The sequence below is a fragment of the Vitis vinifera genome, chromosome 5, assembly GCF_030704535.1.
Source record: "Vitis vinifera cultivar Pinot Noir 40024 chromosome 5, ASM3070453v1".
NCBI lineage: Eukaryota > Viridiplantae > Streptophyta > Magnoliopsida > Vitales > Vitaceae > Vitis > Vitis vinifera.
This window is the reverse complement of record NC_081809.1, coordinates 2,672,664-2,691,395: the sequence shown is the minus strand read 5'-3', so window position 1 is coordinate 2,691,395 and position 18,732 is coordinate 2,672,664. Positions and strand designations below refer to the sequence as shown.

At 38.6% G+C, this 18,732-nt stretch overlaps 1 protein-coding gene across 2 annotated transcripts; it reads left to right on the top strand.

Annotated features, from left to right (window-relative positions):
• The first annotated feature begins 61 nt into the window (after window positions 1-61).
• Window positions 62-18,266, top strand: LOC100256169 (importin beta-like SAD2 homolog). Of its 2 annotated transcripts, XM_059736747.1 has the most exons (21): window positions 62-290; window positions 1,055-1,227; window positions 1,323-1,493; window positions 2,101-2,211; window positions 2,316-2,393; window positions 3,478-3,674; window positions 3,757-3,817; window positions 4,131-4,205; window positions 4,377-4,454; window positions 4,844-4,906; window positions 4,986-5,069; window positions 5,141-5,316; window positions 5,642-5,681; window positions 5,769-5,912; window positions 6,140-6,259; window positions 13,263-13,478; window positions 14,143-14,319; window positions 15,137-15,821; window positions 16,376-16,584; window positions 16,854-16,989; window positions 17,774-18,266. In XM_059736747.1, exons 1-21 carry the CDS (start codon window positions 152-154, stop codon window positions 17,929-17,931), a joined length of 3,291 nt encoding a protein of 1,096 aa, XP_059592730.1. In that variant the 5' UTR covers window positions 62-151; the 3' UTR covers window positions 17,932-18,266. The 2 variants fall into 2 exon arrangements, with proteins under 2 accessions (XP_059592730.1, XP_059592731.1); XM_059736748.1 differs by lacking the exons at window positions 1,055-1,227; window positions 1,323-1,493 and having other exon boundaries at window positions 141-290.
• Window positions 18,267-18,732: the final 466 nt, after the last annotated feature.

The following is an 18,732-nucleotide window of genomic DNA, read 5'->3' as shown; positions in this document are numbered from 1 at the left end:
GATTGACAGCTAAGCATACATGCGGACACGACATGATGAAAGCGATTTTCTTTCCCGCCCTGAGCAATTTTCCCTCTTTTTTTTTTGCCCTTTTCCTCCTTCTTCTCCATCGTTCACATTTGGCTGAAACTAGGGTTTCAGTGTCAAGCCCATGGAGCTCCCTCAAATCCCCCAGTTGCTCAACGAAACTCTCAGCCCCGATGGAAGCGTTGTCCGTGCAGCCACGGAGTCTCTCGATCGTCTCTCTCTTCATCCAGATTTCCCTTTCTGTCTACTCTCTATCACCACTGGTAGACAACTCATCTCTTCTCATTTGTCTGGGGTTTTATTGTTTTCTGCTCTTGATTTCGTAATTCCCAATCTGCTTATTGGGTAAAGGAAGGAAGAACGGGGAAATTGAGTAAATGAATGGAGATGAAAGAACGGAGAAGAAAATGAAACGAAATTGAGTTGTTTGATGGATTTCATTTAGTATCTCATGTGTGAGAAAGTGCATTTGATTGGGTCACGTTATGCCTGGGACTTGTTAACGAATTATTATGATTCTTCAAACATTTATATTGATGTGATCCCTGAAGAAATTGGAGCCTGCCCTTTTTACAAGGTTCTACTGAATGGTTTGTTTTTATCAGGATTAAACTTATACTAGTCCATGATTTCGGAAGACCGTTTGTTTGTTTGTTTTTGTTTTTTATTTATTTATTTATAAATCTCTAGTTAAAACATTTTTTTTGTCATTCTAAGTAGTCAGACAGAGTTGTTGTTTCAGTTGAATTGTTGTTTTCATCGCATTATTTATTGTTTGGTTGCAATCAGATTCTTTGTGGTAAACTTTGATAACATTTTTAGGGCCTGAGAAGTCCAATGCCAAGAATTAATTAAATGGGGCAAAAATTTTAAGGGCAAAGATCTTCAATTTGATTGGCAGCGTTATTCGTATCTTTGTTTGATCATATTTTATGTAATGTCAAATGGAAGCTTACCTCATTTATATGGCTCAAAAATCAAGGCTGAAAAATTTTATTGATCATAATTAGATTAACCCCACTTGTAGGAGGACAAAACCCTGGTCAAAGAGTGGCTGCTGCCACATATCTCAAGAACTTCACTAGGCGAAATGTGGATGGGAGCAGTCCATTTTCAAAAATTAGTAAGGAATTCAAGAACCAGCTCATGCGTGCCTTGCTTCAAGTGGAACCAGCAGTCCTAAAAATTTTAGTTGAAGTGGTAAAACTATGCTATTTATTTTCCTGAACTCTTTCTGTACAAGTGTAAACTTCCACTGTCTTTGTTCACAGATTAGCCTTTTGATTTGTTGGCAGTTCCGGGTCATTGTTGCTTCTGTGTTTGTTAAGGAGAATCCATGGCCTGAACTCGTGCCTGAACTGGCTTCTGTCATTCAAAATAGTAGTCTTATTAGTGGTGCTGCAAATTGTGAATGGAACACAATCAATGCTCTGACAGTTCTTCATTCACTTATTAGACCCTTTCAGGTACTTCTTATATACAAATGCATTATTCAACATGCTAATTGATTAAGGACATTGGCCTTAATTATTAGAAAACTTCTATTTGAGTTAGAAGATGGTGATTGTGTTTTTGGAAACTTATTTCTGACTAAGGGTAAAAGTTGGGATTTGACATTTGAACTTTCAGTAAACATGATGAACAATCAAAATGCTCATGGTATCATATATTGGTAAAAAATCGCTTCCCCATTGGTTCTTGCTTTCTCTTGGATCTGGGAATCATGCTAGCTTGAGATTCCCATGTTGAGACAAAATTTTAGAACGCCCTTCTTGTGTCAGTTTTTCTTATTGTTTCTCATATTGCTTCCCCTTTTGGTAATTATGTATAATTTCCTTTTTTGCCTTTCTTTTTCTCTATGTGTCATTGCATAACTTAATCCTAAATTACCTGTCAAGACTCCTGAGGACAATGCCATCTTGGACTTGGAAAAGAGTAAAGCTATAGTATTTTCTGAAGTTGTATGATTAAAAGTCTTTGCACTTGGTGGTTCTGGTTAATATTCTGGAATTGTAAGATTCATCAGTCTCTCCATTGGTGGTTCTAAATTATTATTATTGTTAATTTTTGCAGTATTTCTTAAATCCAAAAGTTCCAAAGGAGCCTGTTCCACCACAACTAGAGCTACTCACAAAAGAAATTCTTGTGCCTTTACTGGCTGTATTTCATCATTTTGTTGAAAAGGTTGTTTCTTCTTTCTACATTCTTTCGCTACCACTTTCCCAACTCTTATTTGAACTGGATCTGAAGGGCCTCCATGGCACTGTATTTCTTGGTCTATGAAATAGGCTTTAACTGTCCATGGGAGAACAGAAGCAGAAACTGAGAGGACCCTTCTCCTTGTATGCAAGTGTACATATTTGGCTGTAAGTAATACTTCTGTATCCAATTCTCATGATGAATGGGTTTTAAAATTCATTCATAATTATTGTTTGACCAGATGCTTAATTATATAACCACTAGGAATTTGGTATATCACATATAAGAAAGGGCAAGCGATTTTGTTCTAGACTGAACATGGCTTTGAGATTGTAAACTTATGTTATGATCCTTGCATTAAATATTGTAATGACAATTATTGACCATTGGGCTATTTTATCTTGATTTTTTTTAATGTTTATTAAAATGGTGAAATAAATAATGTGTGATCTGGGACAATATTCTTAAGAAAGAATGGGCCTAATGGGAAAAAGGGAGGAGAATGCAGCGAATAGAGCAAGGTAACAGAGAGAAGTATGGTAAAATAATTGAAAAAAGGTAACTGCTGATACAAACAAAAATAACCGAAGAATGGTTATTGCTGTCATAGACACAATTGGCTTGATGTAATTTGTTTAGATGGAGTTGTTTTTTGATTTCTAGAATGATAAAAAGTGGTGGTTTATGGAACACTTGGTAATTGGGAATACTTACTGTGACTTATTTTCCTTGGAAGAGAAATAAAATGTACAAGCAATTGTCAATTTTATAGCAGTTCTGAAGCCATCACTTTAGGATGTTGAGTCTTCCATAAACCAATGAGAAACATTTAAAAATATAATTTCAAGTGTCCATGCTGTTTCTTTGCTTTATCTAAATTTTACTTGAAGAGTGGTTCATGTACTTGCAGGCCCAGTTTCACAACTTTTAATCTTTTCCAGAAATTAGACCGACAATTGCAAACAAGGGAAAAGTACTGAACACTTTTTATTACCTTGTTTGTTACAAATGCTTCTCCTTACAGTAGAGATGGCATTCTTTCCGTGTAGACAGTTCTAATGACTTAGGTAACAGGGACCATTATGTATAACAATCCAAAAGCAGTAGTTTGATGTATCCAGGATGCATTATAGATATTGAGAATTGGTAGCTGGTAGATGTCCCAAATCTCTCTTGCACATTCATGTCTTGTTTCCTATGCTTTTGGTGTTGCTTTTCAGTACTCACAACATTAAGTTTTATGTTTTATAGGTGAGGTCTCATATGCCATCTGCTTTGGCTCCTCTTCTGCCTTCTTTCTGTTGCGATCTATTCAGGATTCTGGGTTCTTTGAGTTTTGATCATATGGACCCGCTGGGAGAAGGGTACTTGCTGAGGCTGAAGACTGGGAAGAGGAGTTTGCTCATTTTTTGTGCTCTGGTCACTCGGCATCGGAAGTTTTCGGATAAGTACTACTCTGAAATTTATAGCTAAGTTTGATTTATTTGCATGTTCAGTACCTTTCATGTTGTCTACCCCTTGCTTCTTCAGGTTGATGCCGGACATCATAAATTGTGTTTTAAAGATTGCTGCACATAGCATAAAAATCAGTGTAAGTTTCATAAAATATCCGCATCACTTTGGGTAGAGGAAGACACCATATATCCCAATAATGTTCTTAATTTCAGAACCTTTGTCATGTTACAGTTGGCCTGCACAGAGGTCAGGCTATGATGCATAATGTTGATGTTTGTATACCTTTTAGACCACATATAGGTGCTGCACTCTTTTCTGTTCAGGAGCCTGCTGATATATTCTTTGTTTCCATTTCCCCTTGCTTGAAGTTTAGTCATCCCTGTAATTTTTTCATTCTTCTGCCTCTTGGTTACATCATAATTTATACTGTATTTCTTTTTCTCATGCAGAAGCTTGATTTCCTATCAGAGAGGGTTGTTTCATTAGCTTTTAATGTCATTTCACATGTTCTGGAGACCGGCCCAGTAAATCATCTAACCTTATTGGTTTACAATTCATTTTTTCTTTTCTAGTGATTTTAATTTCTCATTTTACCGACTTTTTTCAAATTATTCTCCTAGTGATTCAAAATTTTACTGATCCTAGTCTTTGACTTTCTGGTTAGGATATTGACCATCATTTTCATTTGGAAGCAGGGATGGAGGCTAGTTTCCCCCAATTTTTCCTCGTTGTTGGAGTCTGCAATTTTTCCGGCATTAGTGATGAATGAAAAGGTGAGGTTTCTCATATCAATTGGTGTTACTTGGAAACTATTTGGCCTGATATTTTTCATTACCCAAATGCGGTCCAAGTATAAGTTCAACAAGATTTCATTTGATCAATGCTCAGATGTTTGTCTCAATTAACACTATGGTGTCTATAGCTGCGTGATTTACATTCTTTCTTAACACCTTTGGCTGGTCTCAAGTCACTATTGTATGCTTAAGAACCATTCTCTGTTCTTATTTTACAAGATATAAGATCCATCAATTGATAGCCATCCCATGCATGTAAAGTTGTTTTTAGATTGAGGTTGAAGGTAGTATGCCTTAATTCCCATGTGAACTGTTTACTATTGAGTTAACAAATTCCTAATTGGATTTTTGTGAATATTTGCAAGTAGGATATTTCAGAGTGGGAAGAAGACAAAGACGAGTACATACAGAAGAATCTTCCATCCGATCTTGTATGAAGATAAATTATTATATTTTTAAGTTGCTTCATTAGAAGCTCTTTTGGATTTTATTGTACCAATTTCAATGCAGGAAGAGATTTCTGGGTGGAGAGAGGACTTGTTCACAGCCAGAAAGAGTGCAATAAATTTACTTGGTGTTATTTCAATGTCAAAGGTCAGTTTTCCGAACTTCTGTCTGCAGCCATATTTTATTTTCTAAATGTAGGTTGCTTTTAATGCTTGCAGGGACCTCCAGTGGCGGCAAGTAACTGTTCTTCAGCTTTATCTAAGCGTAAAAAAGGCGAAAAGAACAGGGGAAAAGATCAACGCTGCTTTATGGGGGAGTTGCTTGTGATTCCATTTCTGTCAAAGTTTCCCATTCCCTCAGAGGCTAATGTATCTGAAACAAAGATTATAAATGAGTGAGTTCACAAAAGCAATTTCTCAGAGAGATGAATTTTCTAGCTTGGATGGTGTATATCATGTAAAATGAAAGTTTTTTCTTTTCGTTTTTTTTTTTCCTTTTTTATGTTGGTGAACTTTCTTTTTATTTCTTTTTAAAGATAATTCTTTTTAATCTACAATATACATGTTACAACTATAAGGTGCACCTTTTCTTTTTCAAAAAAAATTAACTAGGTCAAATGTGGCAGTTATCATTCATTTTGGATCTATAATATATGTTGTGATTACATGCTGCAAACCTTCCTTTTTAAAACGATAAACTTACAATCTCAACTGTGGCAGTTATTATGGTGTTTTAATGGCATATGGAGGTCTTCAAGATGTAAGGAGATTTCACCTCATTAATAGTGTGAATGTGATTTATCCATAACTTTGAACTGAGGTTATGATTCCTCTATTGCATATGCAGTTTCTAAGGGAGCAGAAACCTGGATATATCTCAACTCTAATTCGTAATCGGGTGCTACCACTGTATAGAGTATCAGTTTCCCTACCTTACTTGGTTGCCACTGCAAATTGGGTTCTTGGAGAGCTTGCATCTTGTCTCCCTGAAGTGAGATTGTTTCTTTCCATGGAATCTCTTTTATAATGCATCTTTTATTTACAGAATATAGTCCTTTTAGCATGTTGTGTGACTAAGTTTACTTTTTAAATTTTCTTTTGATATTTACCTATATTAGCCTTTAAATTTTCTTGTAATATTCCACTATATATCCTTAGTGCTGGAGTATTTAACTTGAAAGATGCTTGCAATTACAAGGTCTAATTTTCTTTTTCCAGGAGATGAGTGCAGATGTATATTCTTCGCTTCTGAAGGCATTGGCCATGCCAGATATGGGGGACGTTTCTTGTTATCCTGTGCGAGTTTCTGCTGCTGGTGCAATTGCTGGACTACTTGAGGTATGGCCTCAATTAACATTTTGATTTACATAATTGTGGCATTTACAATATAACATTAGTTTATTATTTGGTTTTATGGTCATTTGATACCAATTGGTTTCATTGATTGGTTAGGCTCTTGTTGAGGGTGGGGAAGTGATGTAGAACAACCCTAGGGTGGTTGCCTACACTCAAAGGTAGGTGTGTCAGGGTTTTTATTTTTCGGGCATAAGGAGTGGAACAAGGAATAAAATTTATGGTAGAGAAAAATAAAATAAAAAATAGAGAGAAAAGAAACGATGAAGAAAAGATGGAAACTTTAGAGTCTCACTAAGGCCCTCTAGGAGTCTCACCTAGAAGAAAATCAATGGAGTCTCACCATTGAATATTGCAATACTTGCAATGAAAAAAAAAAAATATTATTAATATCAATCAATTTATTTTTTTGATTTACATCGATTAGCCTTATTTATAGGCTTTTATAAGAAATCCAAAGTTTACTAGATTTTTTTTTTTTTTGATGGATAAACAGTGTAGAGAGTATATTAATTAGAAAAAGGAAGTTCGGAAAGCAACCCAAGGCATACAGGAAGTATACAATAGGTGCCAAGAGGCAAAAAAGAGCAAAATAGGAGGAAACATCTATATACAACCTTGTCTAAGACCATAAACTACACACAAAAGAATACTTCAATCTATGTACTGAAAACTCTTCATTATCAAACACTATCCTATTTCTTTCTTTCCACATTGCCCAAAAAAGACATAAAGAAGCTAGCTTTCAAGCTTTTTTGCGCTTTTTGCCCACCAAACCAACCAAGGAGAGTCTCCCTTACCGAACAAGGGAGAACCTAAGTCACCCCAAAGAGAGCGAATAATAACTCCCACAAAACTCTAGTCTTCGTGCAATGAATTAAGATGTGATTAGTAGACTCTTCTTCGGCTAGACAAAAGAAACATCTATTGGCAAGGGACCAACCCCTTCTTTTGAGTTGATTCAAAGTTAAAACTTTCCCCCATGAGGCTTCCCAAGCAAAAAAACCCACTCTTGGAGGAACATAAGGGCTCTAAATTAATTTTCTTGGAAATCGGATTGTACTTCCCGACTCCTCAGTACTATAAAGAGACTTAATTGTGAAAAACCCACTTTTAATCTTTCTAAATCACCCTATCCTCCATTTCTGTACTAACTCTAATTCCTTGAATTGTCAAGAGCAACCGTTCCACCAAGACTACCTCCTAATCATTGAAAGCGCTCAAAAAACGAGGACTCCAACTCCCCCCCTTAATTGAAGAGTCCCACACTTCTGACACCCGTTCCTCTTTAAAAACCGCCAAAGTAAACAAAGAGGGGAAAGAGTTGCACAAAGCCTCACCACCACACCAAGAATCCAACCAAAATCTGGTTCTTCTTCTATTACCCACGGAAAACCCTATGTAGTTGTTCAACTGAGAACCTTCCTTTCTAATCTCTTTCCACAACCCTACACCAAAACCCTTTCTACCTTCCCAGGTATACGACCCCCTTTCTTCTACCCCATACTTCCTACTAATAACTCAATACCAAAGAACCTCATTTTCTACCATAAAGCGCCAACTCCATTTACCCAAAAGAGCTCTATTAAAAGTAGAGACACTTTTTACCCCCAAACCCCCTTTACTTTTTATCCGAGCAAACAACCGGCCATTTAACAAGATGAATCTTCCTCTCCAAAGCTCTCTCACCCCAAAGGAAATCTCTTTGGATTTGCTCAAGTCTCAATCTAATTGATATAGGCATACACAAAATTGACATATAATAAATAGACATGTTAGACAAAGCGCTTCGAATGAGAGTGAGTCTCCCTCCTTTAGATATATATTGCCTCTTCCAAAATGCTAATCTCCTACGTAACCTCTCCTCCACTCCATCCCATACCGCTACTGATTTATGAGGTGCACCCAAAGGTAGCCCTAAATATATAGGTGGGAGCTTCCCCACCTCACGCTCAAGCTCAAGTGCCAGCACCTTCAAATTCTCCACCTTCCCCATTGGAATGATCTCACTTTTATCCAGATTAATTCTTAAACCAGAAATGACTTCAAACCACATTAACACGTAGCTTAGGTGAGCCAATTGGTCCTTGGAAGCGTCATAGAAAATCAGCGTGTCATCAGCGTACATCAGATGGGTGAGTTGAACTCCCTCACCACCCCTCCCTTTAACCCTATAGCTTGTCAAAAAGCCCCCACTAACTGCTCTCTTGATCAAACAGCTCAAGGCCTCCATACCTAATACAAAAAGATAAGGTGAAATGGGGTCCCCTTGTCTCAAACCCTTGGAACTGTTAAAGAAGCCTGCCGGTGTGCCATTCACCAACACTGAGAAAGAAGTTGTAGAGATACACCACTTAGCCCACCCTACCCATTTTGCACAAAACCCCATTTTTCTCAACACCTAGAGCAAGAAATCCCATTTTAAATGATCGTAAGCCTTCTCTATATCAAGTTTACACATCACCCCACATTCATTACTTTTCAATAGAGAATCTCCAGCCTCGTTAGCTATTAACACTGCATCCAAAATCTGCCTCCCCTCAACAAAAGCATTTTGAGACGAGGATACCACTTTGCCCACCACTTGCTTTAACCTATTGGCTAACACCTTTGCTAACAGTTTGTACAACCTTCCCACCAAATTGATAGGTTTGTAATCTCTCAAGTCCTCAACATCTCATTTTTTTGGGACCAACACCAAAAAGGTAGAGTTCAGGCTTCTTACAAACCTCTCATGCTCGTGAAAATCTCGAAAAAAACCCATCACCTCCTCCTTCACCAAATCCCATCTGGACTGCCAAAAAGCTAAGGAGTAACCATCTAGCCTTGGAACTTTGTCACCACTTAGGTAAAAAAGAGTTGATACAACCTCTTTAACAGAGAAAGGCTCCTCCAGCCTAGCTGCTTCTTCCCCTTCTAATCTGTTAAAGACTAGCCCATCCAAACTTGGACTCCAACCATCAGGGTTCGACAACAGGTGTTGAAAAGTGCTAACCACATCTTCCTGGATCTCCCTCTCCTCAACTATCCAAGAACCATTAATTTTAATCTTGGTCAGATTACTCATTCTTTGACTATTCGCCATTCTGTGGAAAAAACCTGTATTTCTGTTACTTTCTTTTAGTCACACTTCTCTAAATTTTTGCTTCCAGGAGATTTCCTCCAAGAGAACCCATTTCTTATATTAATCCTTGACCTCCTTTCTTGCCTCCCTCTCCTCCATTGATAAGGCTCTAGACCTCTCCTGAGTATCCCAGAAATTGATCTGTTGTAAAGCCAATCTCTTATTCACCTCCACCTTCCCAAACACTTCCTTGTTCCAAGTTTTCAAAATACCCTTAAGGGCCTTCAACTTTGTTGCCAAAATGCAACTGCTAGAACCCCTAAAATTGAGCCCTTGCCACCAATATTTTAAAAGGTCCTTAAACCCTTCCTTCTTCAACCACATATTCTCAAAGCAAAAAGACACAAGACCTCTCCTCACCCCTCTCCCGTCTAACAAAATAGGATAGTAATCAGACACTGGTCTAGGGAGAGTGCTTTGCACCACCCCACTGAACCGACTTTCCCAATCCTCAGACACCAAGAAACGATCCAATCTTGACATAGTTTGCCTATTAAGACCACCATTCCAAGTAAACGGACCCTCTTGCAATGGAAGGTCCCTCAGTGCCAAATCATTAATCACCTCTGAAAATCTTCTTATTGCAACCGCCAACCTCCCTCATTTGCTGCACTCGCTAGGAACCTTGACACATTAAAATCCCTTCCAATGCACCAGGGGTCATCCCACAGTCCACGGATAGCCCCAGCTCCTTCCAAAAAGATTCTCTATATTTCTTCGAAATGGGACCATAGACCCCCGTAGATTCCCACACAAAACCATTCTCACAATTTCTAAAACGACAAGAGATCGAAAACTATCCCACCTCCATGTCAATCAACTCTAACAGTATGTTATCCTAAAAAACCACCACCCCTACGACTGTCCCCCTCGCATTTATTGCACCCCACTCTAGAAACCTCCCCACTCCAAGACTACACACCACTCCAATGGATATTTCCTGAATCTTAGTCTCCTGGAGACAAACCAGGTTTACCTTCTGATCCCTTATTAAAGCTTTAATAACCTTCATCTTATTGCTGTCATTCGCCTTTCTGACATTCCAGGACAACAACTTTAACTTCATTTACAACCCAACACTCTACCCCCTCCTTCTTTGACCACCCCATTCTCTCTGTCCCCTCCTTTATAATTGACTGACCATTCTAACTTCTTCAGTTCTTGGTTGAACCTAGTGGTCGAACCGACACCCTTCTTCTTAGCCTGTTCCTTTATTTTTTTTTATCATCTGAAGCAAACTTAAAAATTCTCCTTCAAATTCTTCTAAGGAGAAGCCCAAAAAATTGCCAAACTTAACCAAGCTGCTCTCATTCCACTGATCTCCAAAATCCCCTGCTTCTTGAGTCAGTCCTGCATCCAACGTTGTAACTGCAGCATCCCTCCCTCTTCCTTCGTCCAAAACATTTTCCCTTTCCTCTACCTACTCCCACTCACTTTCGTCTACCAGGACTATAGACAAAGGGTCCAGGGAGCTCTCATCTTCTACCGCCACCAACCCACCCTGGCCAAAGGACCCCCTCACCACCAATGCCCGACCAAAAATAAAAGGAGTAGAAGAGAGAAATGGGGTCTCCGCCCTACCGCGAGAAAAAGTGTCGTACCTGGAGGCCTTTTCCATCAATGCCTCATTTATAAACTCTGCCCTAGCAACCTCCGAAGGAGACAAAGGAGCCACTGCGAGCAACGGGTCCCCCTCAAAGATGCTAGAGGTTGACCTTCTACCACCATCGACTTCTATTTGGGACTCATCTTGAGCCTTAGCTTTGAAGTCAACAATGGGAAGAGTTGAGGCTTTAACAGGTCCATCGAACCCCAATCCACCTTTACTTGGCCTAGCCCTCATCTCCCAATCCTCTTCATGGCCCACTCAAGAGCTTTTTAAAGAAGTGGGCCTTAAACCCATTGCCTTTACACCCTCCTTCTGCCAAAGCTAAGGCCCAAAAACAGATTGGGCCTCCATTGAGCCCAATCTCGCTTTCCCTTTTCTTCCTCTCTCCAACCCACCATTGCACCCACCTAGCGACTTCAAAAAAATGTCGTCCTCCCTTACTCTTCCACCCTTACACTTAGGTATCAAATCAGAATCCCACTTTTTAGTCTTGCCTATAGACCCCAATGCAGAGAAAGCAGCAGTAGTAGGATTAGTACCAACTCCTTATTGCCTTATCTCCTACAACGACATGTTTTGTACTCCCCTTTGAATCTCAGTCAACACTACCCTTTCTCTAACAACACCATAGAAGTTAGTGTGTGACCTCACCTCACCTGTTTCCTTAGAGCTTCCAGCCAAACAGATCGTACTCACCAACACCACCTGGACAAAACAGGGATGGGTTTCCCACCATAACTAAACAGAAAAACAACCTGATCCTACCACTATCTCCAACGAACTGGGAAGCTCCTTGCCTTCCAACTTCACTAAAATCCTCGCCCATTGTAACTTCGTGAAGAAAGCTGTATCCCCATCCACTACAATAAAACCTCCACAACCATCACCAATCTTTTTGAACACCTCTCTACTCCACATGTGAAGAGGAAGACCCACCACCCTCACCTAAGCCTCCTTAAAGCTAGCGCCTTGTCGGAAACACCCCATCTTCGGATTCCATCTTGTAAGATGCAAAACATTCTCCTTGAGTCTTCTTTTCCCTCTAGCCAAAACCCTTTCAGCTTCACTCAAAGACTCAAACTCAAACAGCAAAAGCCTTCTACCTAAATAAGCCACTCTCAATCTTCCCTTTAACAACTAGAGGTGGCTCGCCCAACTCCTCACTAAATTCAAATCAGGGACATGGACAGAATCCGCCCCCCACCAGCCCACTGAACACCGGTCCAACTGATCCTTCCTACCTAGCAACTCTCTTTCTTCCAACTCCAACCACACTGAATCACCTATCCTCTTTGGTCTCGGTTTTGCCATTTTCGCATATGTCTTTGACAACAAACCTTTCTCCCCAAGAGGAGCCGTTGAACTTCTTGAGTCCAGAAACCTAACCAAAGAAACAACTCCAAGATCACGCAACTTCTCCGCTAGAGTGTTTCAGCCTCCTAACAAACCCCTTCCTTCTAGGAAGATCACACAGTACCCCTTGGACTCAATATCGCGAACTACACAGAGAAGAAACCTTCCCGTCTCGTTCGAACAACACTCCAACCTATATTTCCTCCCCCCTTTCTCCCAATCAAGAACCCACCTTCTATTTCCATTATCCCTACAGCAAGCTTCAACACTATCTAGCAAACGACTTAAACTAACTTCCCCAAACCTAATCCAAGAAGTGGTTCCTCTACATCTCTCCCATGTACACTCCTTCAACTTTCCACCTATCACCTCAACCTGCAGCTCAAAAGACTTGAACTCCATAGCAAACCAACTCTTTCCACCCCTCGAATCTTCACTCATCTCTCTTCATTGTCTGAGCATACTTCCCTATTAGCCTCAATAATCCTAACCTTAACATGATCAAAGTTTACTAGGATTCTAATAACCTATTATGACTCTAATTCTAATTATCGTGTAACCTAATTAGCTAATCCTAATTTAACTCTAACAAATACTAATCCTACTTTAATTTTGACTAATATTAATTCTAATTTAATTCTAATTTATATTAATTTTAATTTAATTCCAATTAATACTAATTTGACTCTAATTGCAGCTAATATAAATTCTCTTTCTTGATGTATATAGATTCATCCTTTGTCAGAATGTTTTTTGTACCTCCATTTTGGCAGCTATTTTTTGTTTGAGCTGTGTGGGGGTGGGTGTATTTATCTTGTATATCATGGGTCACTATTTTGGTGCCTCTTTATATATATATACTCTTTGCTTATCAAAAAAAATTATCCGGTTTTATGGTGCAGAATGACTACTTTCCACCTGAGTGGTTACCCCTTCTTCAAGTTGTAGTTGGTGGGATAGGTGATGAAGATGAAGAGAACTCTGTTTTATTTCAGCTTCTCAGCACTGTGGTGGAGGCTGGAAATGAGAATGTTGCAGTTCATTTGCCACATATTATATCATTATTGGTTGGTCAGATCTCAAAATCCATACCTCCTAACCCAGAGCCATGGCCTCAGGTATGTGTGGACCTCGTCATATAGCTGTATGGTTGTTTGCTTTATTTGTTATATAAATTTTATTAGTTTTTTTTATTGTACTTACCACTTAAAAGGGAATATTAGCAACAGATCATAGAACATAGTTTTCTGAGCTTACCATTTCATTTGATTTGTTTCTAATATTATGAAAGAAAAGTTAAACCTGAGAAATATCTTCAGAATCTCTTACTTCTTTCAAATTATAATGACGACTGCTGTATATTTCAAACCTTCCCATGGCTTGAAGGTTTATTATTGAAGTGGTTGAATTTTCTATTCATCCTTTTTGTTGAACCTATCACATGGTAATTTGCTGCCAGCAATATGGTTCATTTGCTGCTTTGATTATGTAATACTAGCAGTGCGCATATGTCTGCCATATAAGTGGGTATAGTTTTATCCCCACTATTTTGGGTTGTGACACTTGGGGACTTTGGAACACTTCAGTACATGGGTCCCTGAATCTGTGTTGGAAAAGGGTGTTTAAGAATGCCATAAAATTGTGCCCGTTTCTGGATTATGTGTCAATGATTAATCTAGTTCTTTTCCTTTTCCCTTTTCTTACATAGGTTGGACATTTGGATTTTTTAACTCTGGATTTTCCATAAATGAGATCTTAACCATGAGATTGCATTCACTATAGATGGTTGAACGGGGGTTTGCAGCATTAGCAGTGATGGGTCAATCTTGGGGAGAATCTATGCCTGAAGAAGTTGAACTGAGTGAATCACGTGAAACATGGCTATCTGGTCAGGCTACTCTTGCTAAAGCTTTCTCATCTCTCTTGCAGCAGGCTTGGATTACAGCTGTTCAGCCAATGGTTAGTGTCAAATTTTGTATGCTTGAGTTCTTTGTTTTCACTTTGATTTTACTACTAGATCATGCTTCATTAAATATCAATTAGATTAGATCTTTTACCTATCTTTACCCCATACCAATCATTGAGTCAGATAGTTCTCTCTTTCTTTTTGCTGTTGAAGTCATATCTGTGACCCGCAGTTTGGATCTTTTAGATTTCTACTATCTTGAAAGTTAGTTTGACCTTTTATATCCTCCAATGCTTCAGAAAACTATAATTTGCCAAAAATTTGCTACCATTTGGTTTTGATCTAACATTCTCAGTTTACACTGCAACCTTAATGTTTTGAAACATCAACAATGCAATGCTGTTTAATTGGAGTAGTTAGACTTGGTCTTGTGAGGTGGTATTTCAAGTTTGTAAGTGGACTACTAGGAAATGTCAAGTAAATGGTGTCTGGAACAAGGTTATCCAATCCTAGTTGGAGTGCATTTCAGTATGCTTTTTTTTTTTTCCTTCCTTTTTAAATTTTAAAAATGCCCTGATGTTCTCAATGTTGTATACTCAATCCTTTGTGGAAGTGCCATTGAGGCTTGATTAATATAGAACCTCATCTACTAACATTTTCTTTTGGCCCTTTTTCATTTTCAGTGTGTTATCAAATGTTCATCCTTGGAGAAAATGCCATGTAGACTTCATTATTATGAAAACTCAAAACTGCTGACCATGCTCCTCTGGCCTTCCTCCAGTCCTACTTATTTTGTGGCAGTAATTTGATGTGTAATTGGTTTTTATATTTATTGCATTTTACCTTTTTCCTATTTGTGAAAATTGTCAGGAAGGGGGTATTTCAGATTTGGAGGCCTCTCCATCATGCATTGATGATTCATCAGCATTGCTCCGGTCCATCATGCGATCTATTACTACATACAATGAACTTCTAGAGCTAAAAGTATCAGAGTTATTAGTAGCTTGGGCTGACTCGATTGCCAACTGGCATGCTTGGGAGGAAATGGAGGATTTATCAATTTTTGAATGCATTAAGGAAGTTGTTAATCTGCATGGAAAATTTGGGCTGAAGGACTTCATTGTGAGAGGGTTACCATCCCCTCCAGTGCCACCTGTGCCACAACGCTCCATTATCGAAGGAATTGGTGCCTTTGTGAGCACAGCCATCGCAGAATATCCATCTGCAACATGGAGGGCTTCCTCATGTGTCCATGTTCTACTTCATGTTCCCAGTTACTCATCTGAAGTAGAGAGTGTCAAGCAGTCACTTGTGATTGCTTTCAGTGAGGCAGCATCTTCACGTTTCAAGGCCATTTGTAGTAAGCCTTGTTCAATGTGGAAACCTTTATTGCTAACTATATCATCATGCTACTTGTGTTATCCTGATATTGTGGAGAGGGTTTTGGAGAAGAAAGAACATACAGGCTTTAGCATTTGGGCATCTGCACTGGGTTTCATTGCCACCAGCACTTTTGAACATGGCCCATCAGCAGAATCTGAGATTAAGTTGACTGGTCAGTACCTTACTTTCCAAGTCTCATAAAACTTGGAGAAATACCTTAGTCTCTTCCCTGACCCATAATATTTGTTGGTACTAGCTGTTTGTTGTGTTGCCAACTTACCCTGCTGAGATTTGGACTCGTTGGATTCCTTCTCATGAATAGCTTATGAGCCATAAATTTTGTGCTTCCAATGGGGTTTATCCATCTGATCCTCAAATTTGGTTGCTGGTATATCATTTGGGAACCGGGTTTCTTTGTGTAAAATGATATTCAGGACACCCAACTTATTGAATTGAGGCCGTTGGTTTGAAATTCCAAGGCATGGGCGTTTTACCCATATGATTGATGGTATTAGCTAATGGCCTTGGATTCTAACCTATTTTTCTGCAAATTTGATTTTGAATGGAATCAAGGGTTTTTAATCATTCAACATGCATCAATTTCTGGTGTCAAAGCTGAACATGTGGTTTTCTGTTGGCACTTTCCAGTGTTTTGTTTTTTTAGGAAATTCTTTGTCCTCTGTAATTAGCTTAGGGCATCACTCACGGTTGTATAATGATTTTCAGTAATGGCATTGGCCAAGGTGATTGAGCGGCTTCTTGGGCAAGGAAATCAAGATAGTGATTTGTTACGGGACTGCTTTACATCACTAATGGAGGCATCAATGCAACTGAAAGAACTGCAGGAAGAAGATGACAATGAAGAGGCTGAAGATGATGAGGATGCTGGTGATGATGACACAGATGATGATGATGACGATAACGATGATGATGAGGTTTGACCACCAATATTTCTTATTTAGGTCTAGTTTTTTTCTTGACCTGAACAGCCTGCCAGTGGCATAATGGCACATTTCCATTCTGACCCCCCTCCTTTAATAGGTCCAGCTTTATGATCAGAAATAAAATGGCAAACATGGCTTGTCATTTGGATATTTGGTGGTTATGCATTCTTTGACTAAATGTTGTCTTATTCTTGAATCATACATCATTCATTAAGTGAACAATCACAACTTTCTTTTTCTATTTCTTGCTTTGAATTTAGGATTCTGAGGATGGTGAATATGAAGAGACTGAAGAACAATTTCTGGATAGGTATGCCAAAGCAGCTGTTGCTTTGGAGAATGGGACTCTAGTTGAAGAAGGGGATGAGGAAGACCTGGACCAGGAGGTCGATTTGGGTAAGTTAGTTGATACTTCACCTACTTGAAATCTATTGAATTCATTAATGTAAAATTCAATTTCTTTTGACTAGAAATTGGGAATGCTTAACAGATCATTCAAAATGGAACAAGTGCTATTCATTTTGAAGTCCTTTAAATTTGTTCAATTATCGGGTGCCATTGCTGTAGATAGTATACATGCATGTACACCATCTTAAGCTAGTAGGAGGATAATTGATAAGGTCACAGCTCAATGGGGGCAATTTATTTGTTCAGGATTTTCCAGTAAATGTTGTATTTAGATTTGTGCTAGGCTGTAAAACCATCTCTGAACCTAGCTTAGCAAAATATCAAATTTTGATCATAGTTCTACAAGCTCACATCAGTCAATTATATCCTGTGATATTTCATACCATTTTCACCCTAATTTATTTCTTGTCTACAGTTTTCCTGATTTTTACATTTAACCGATCCAACAATATGATTGGAAACTTTTGCCTTTGCTTGGTTTCTTTACAAGGGTGATTTGCCATATATTGTATTATATCCTAGTGGACATTATAGGATGCATTTGATGCAAGGGAATAGGGATGGAAATAGACATGTGTAAGAGTAGAATAACAATTGTTGCAAGTGTGGGTTTCAGTTTCCATGAGAACGAATTTTTACTTTTATTCTTATTTCTATCATAATCCAAATACAGTAATAATGGAAAATGAAATGGTTTAATGTTCCAAATGTGCCCCAAAGACAATTATTTACCAACTCATATTCTTCTACTATTGCCATGGTGGGTTTACAGGTGGCTTAGAAGAGATTGATCAGAAAAGCATTGTGCTATCACTAATTCAGAGATACCACCAGGTTCTAATACGAGGGCAGTCATTGCCGCCGCCAATTGTTTCAACTTTCCTCAACTCCTTCCCAGAATATAGTTCCTTCTTCCAGCAACATGGGTGAGGATTCTCAGTCTGGAGTCTCTCTAGACCTGTGAATATAGATTGTTGTAAACTTGTAGGTTAATTGTTTCTTAATTTTATTGGTTGGGTATATTCTTGGTTTCAATTGTTTTTGTTAATTAAAACCTTGTTGGGAGAGGTTTTTGTTTTTCAACTACATTCTTGATTTATGAGTGAGCAAGTGCCTGCGCTGAATGTGATTTTCGGCTTATTTATTTTCCCAATCTCCAGAGTACTTCATATTTTGGAATGCAAAGGGGCCAAAACAATGTATTGTAATTGAATAGAAGCTATGTTTAGGGATGGTTGAAAAGGCAGCTGCATTTTGACTTGTAATTCTTGTGCCTGTTGGTGGTTCTTTTTCGTGTTATGATTTGTTTTTCTACGAATTGGAAGTGGGATCTCACTTTTTTGGAATTATTATGTATAAAAAATGTCTGATTAGGCTCAATGATCACGCTTGAACTTGTTAGTATAAATTCTACAGAAACTAATCTGAAGTTGACTAGGGCAATATGTGGTGAATCTTGTAATTTTTGGATTTGTGGGAATTTATAATGAACATTGGTAAAGGTGAAACTGGGATCATCCCATGTATGTGCATGATCGAATGTGAACAAATTAAGGATTATGAACTTGGCTGAGCACAAGCAAACTAACCTCGTGGTAGAATAAGTGAACTTGGCCAAGCTTGTGATTCATTCGGGCTGATCTGATTTCAACCAGACAGCTTCTAGATTTGTGTTTGGGCTGGCTTTTTTTGCACCCTTGTTGGACTCAATGGACAACTAAACTAGCTTAA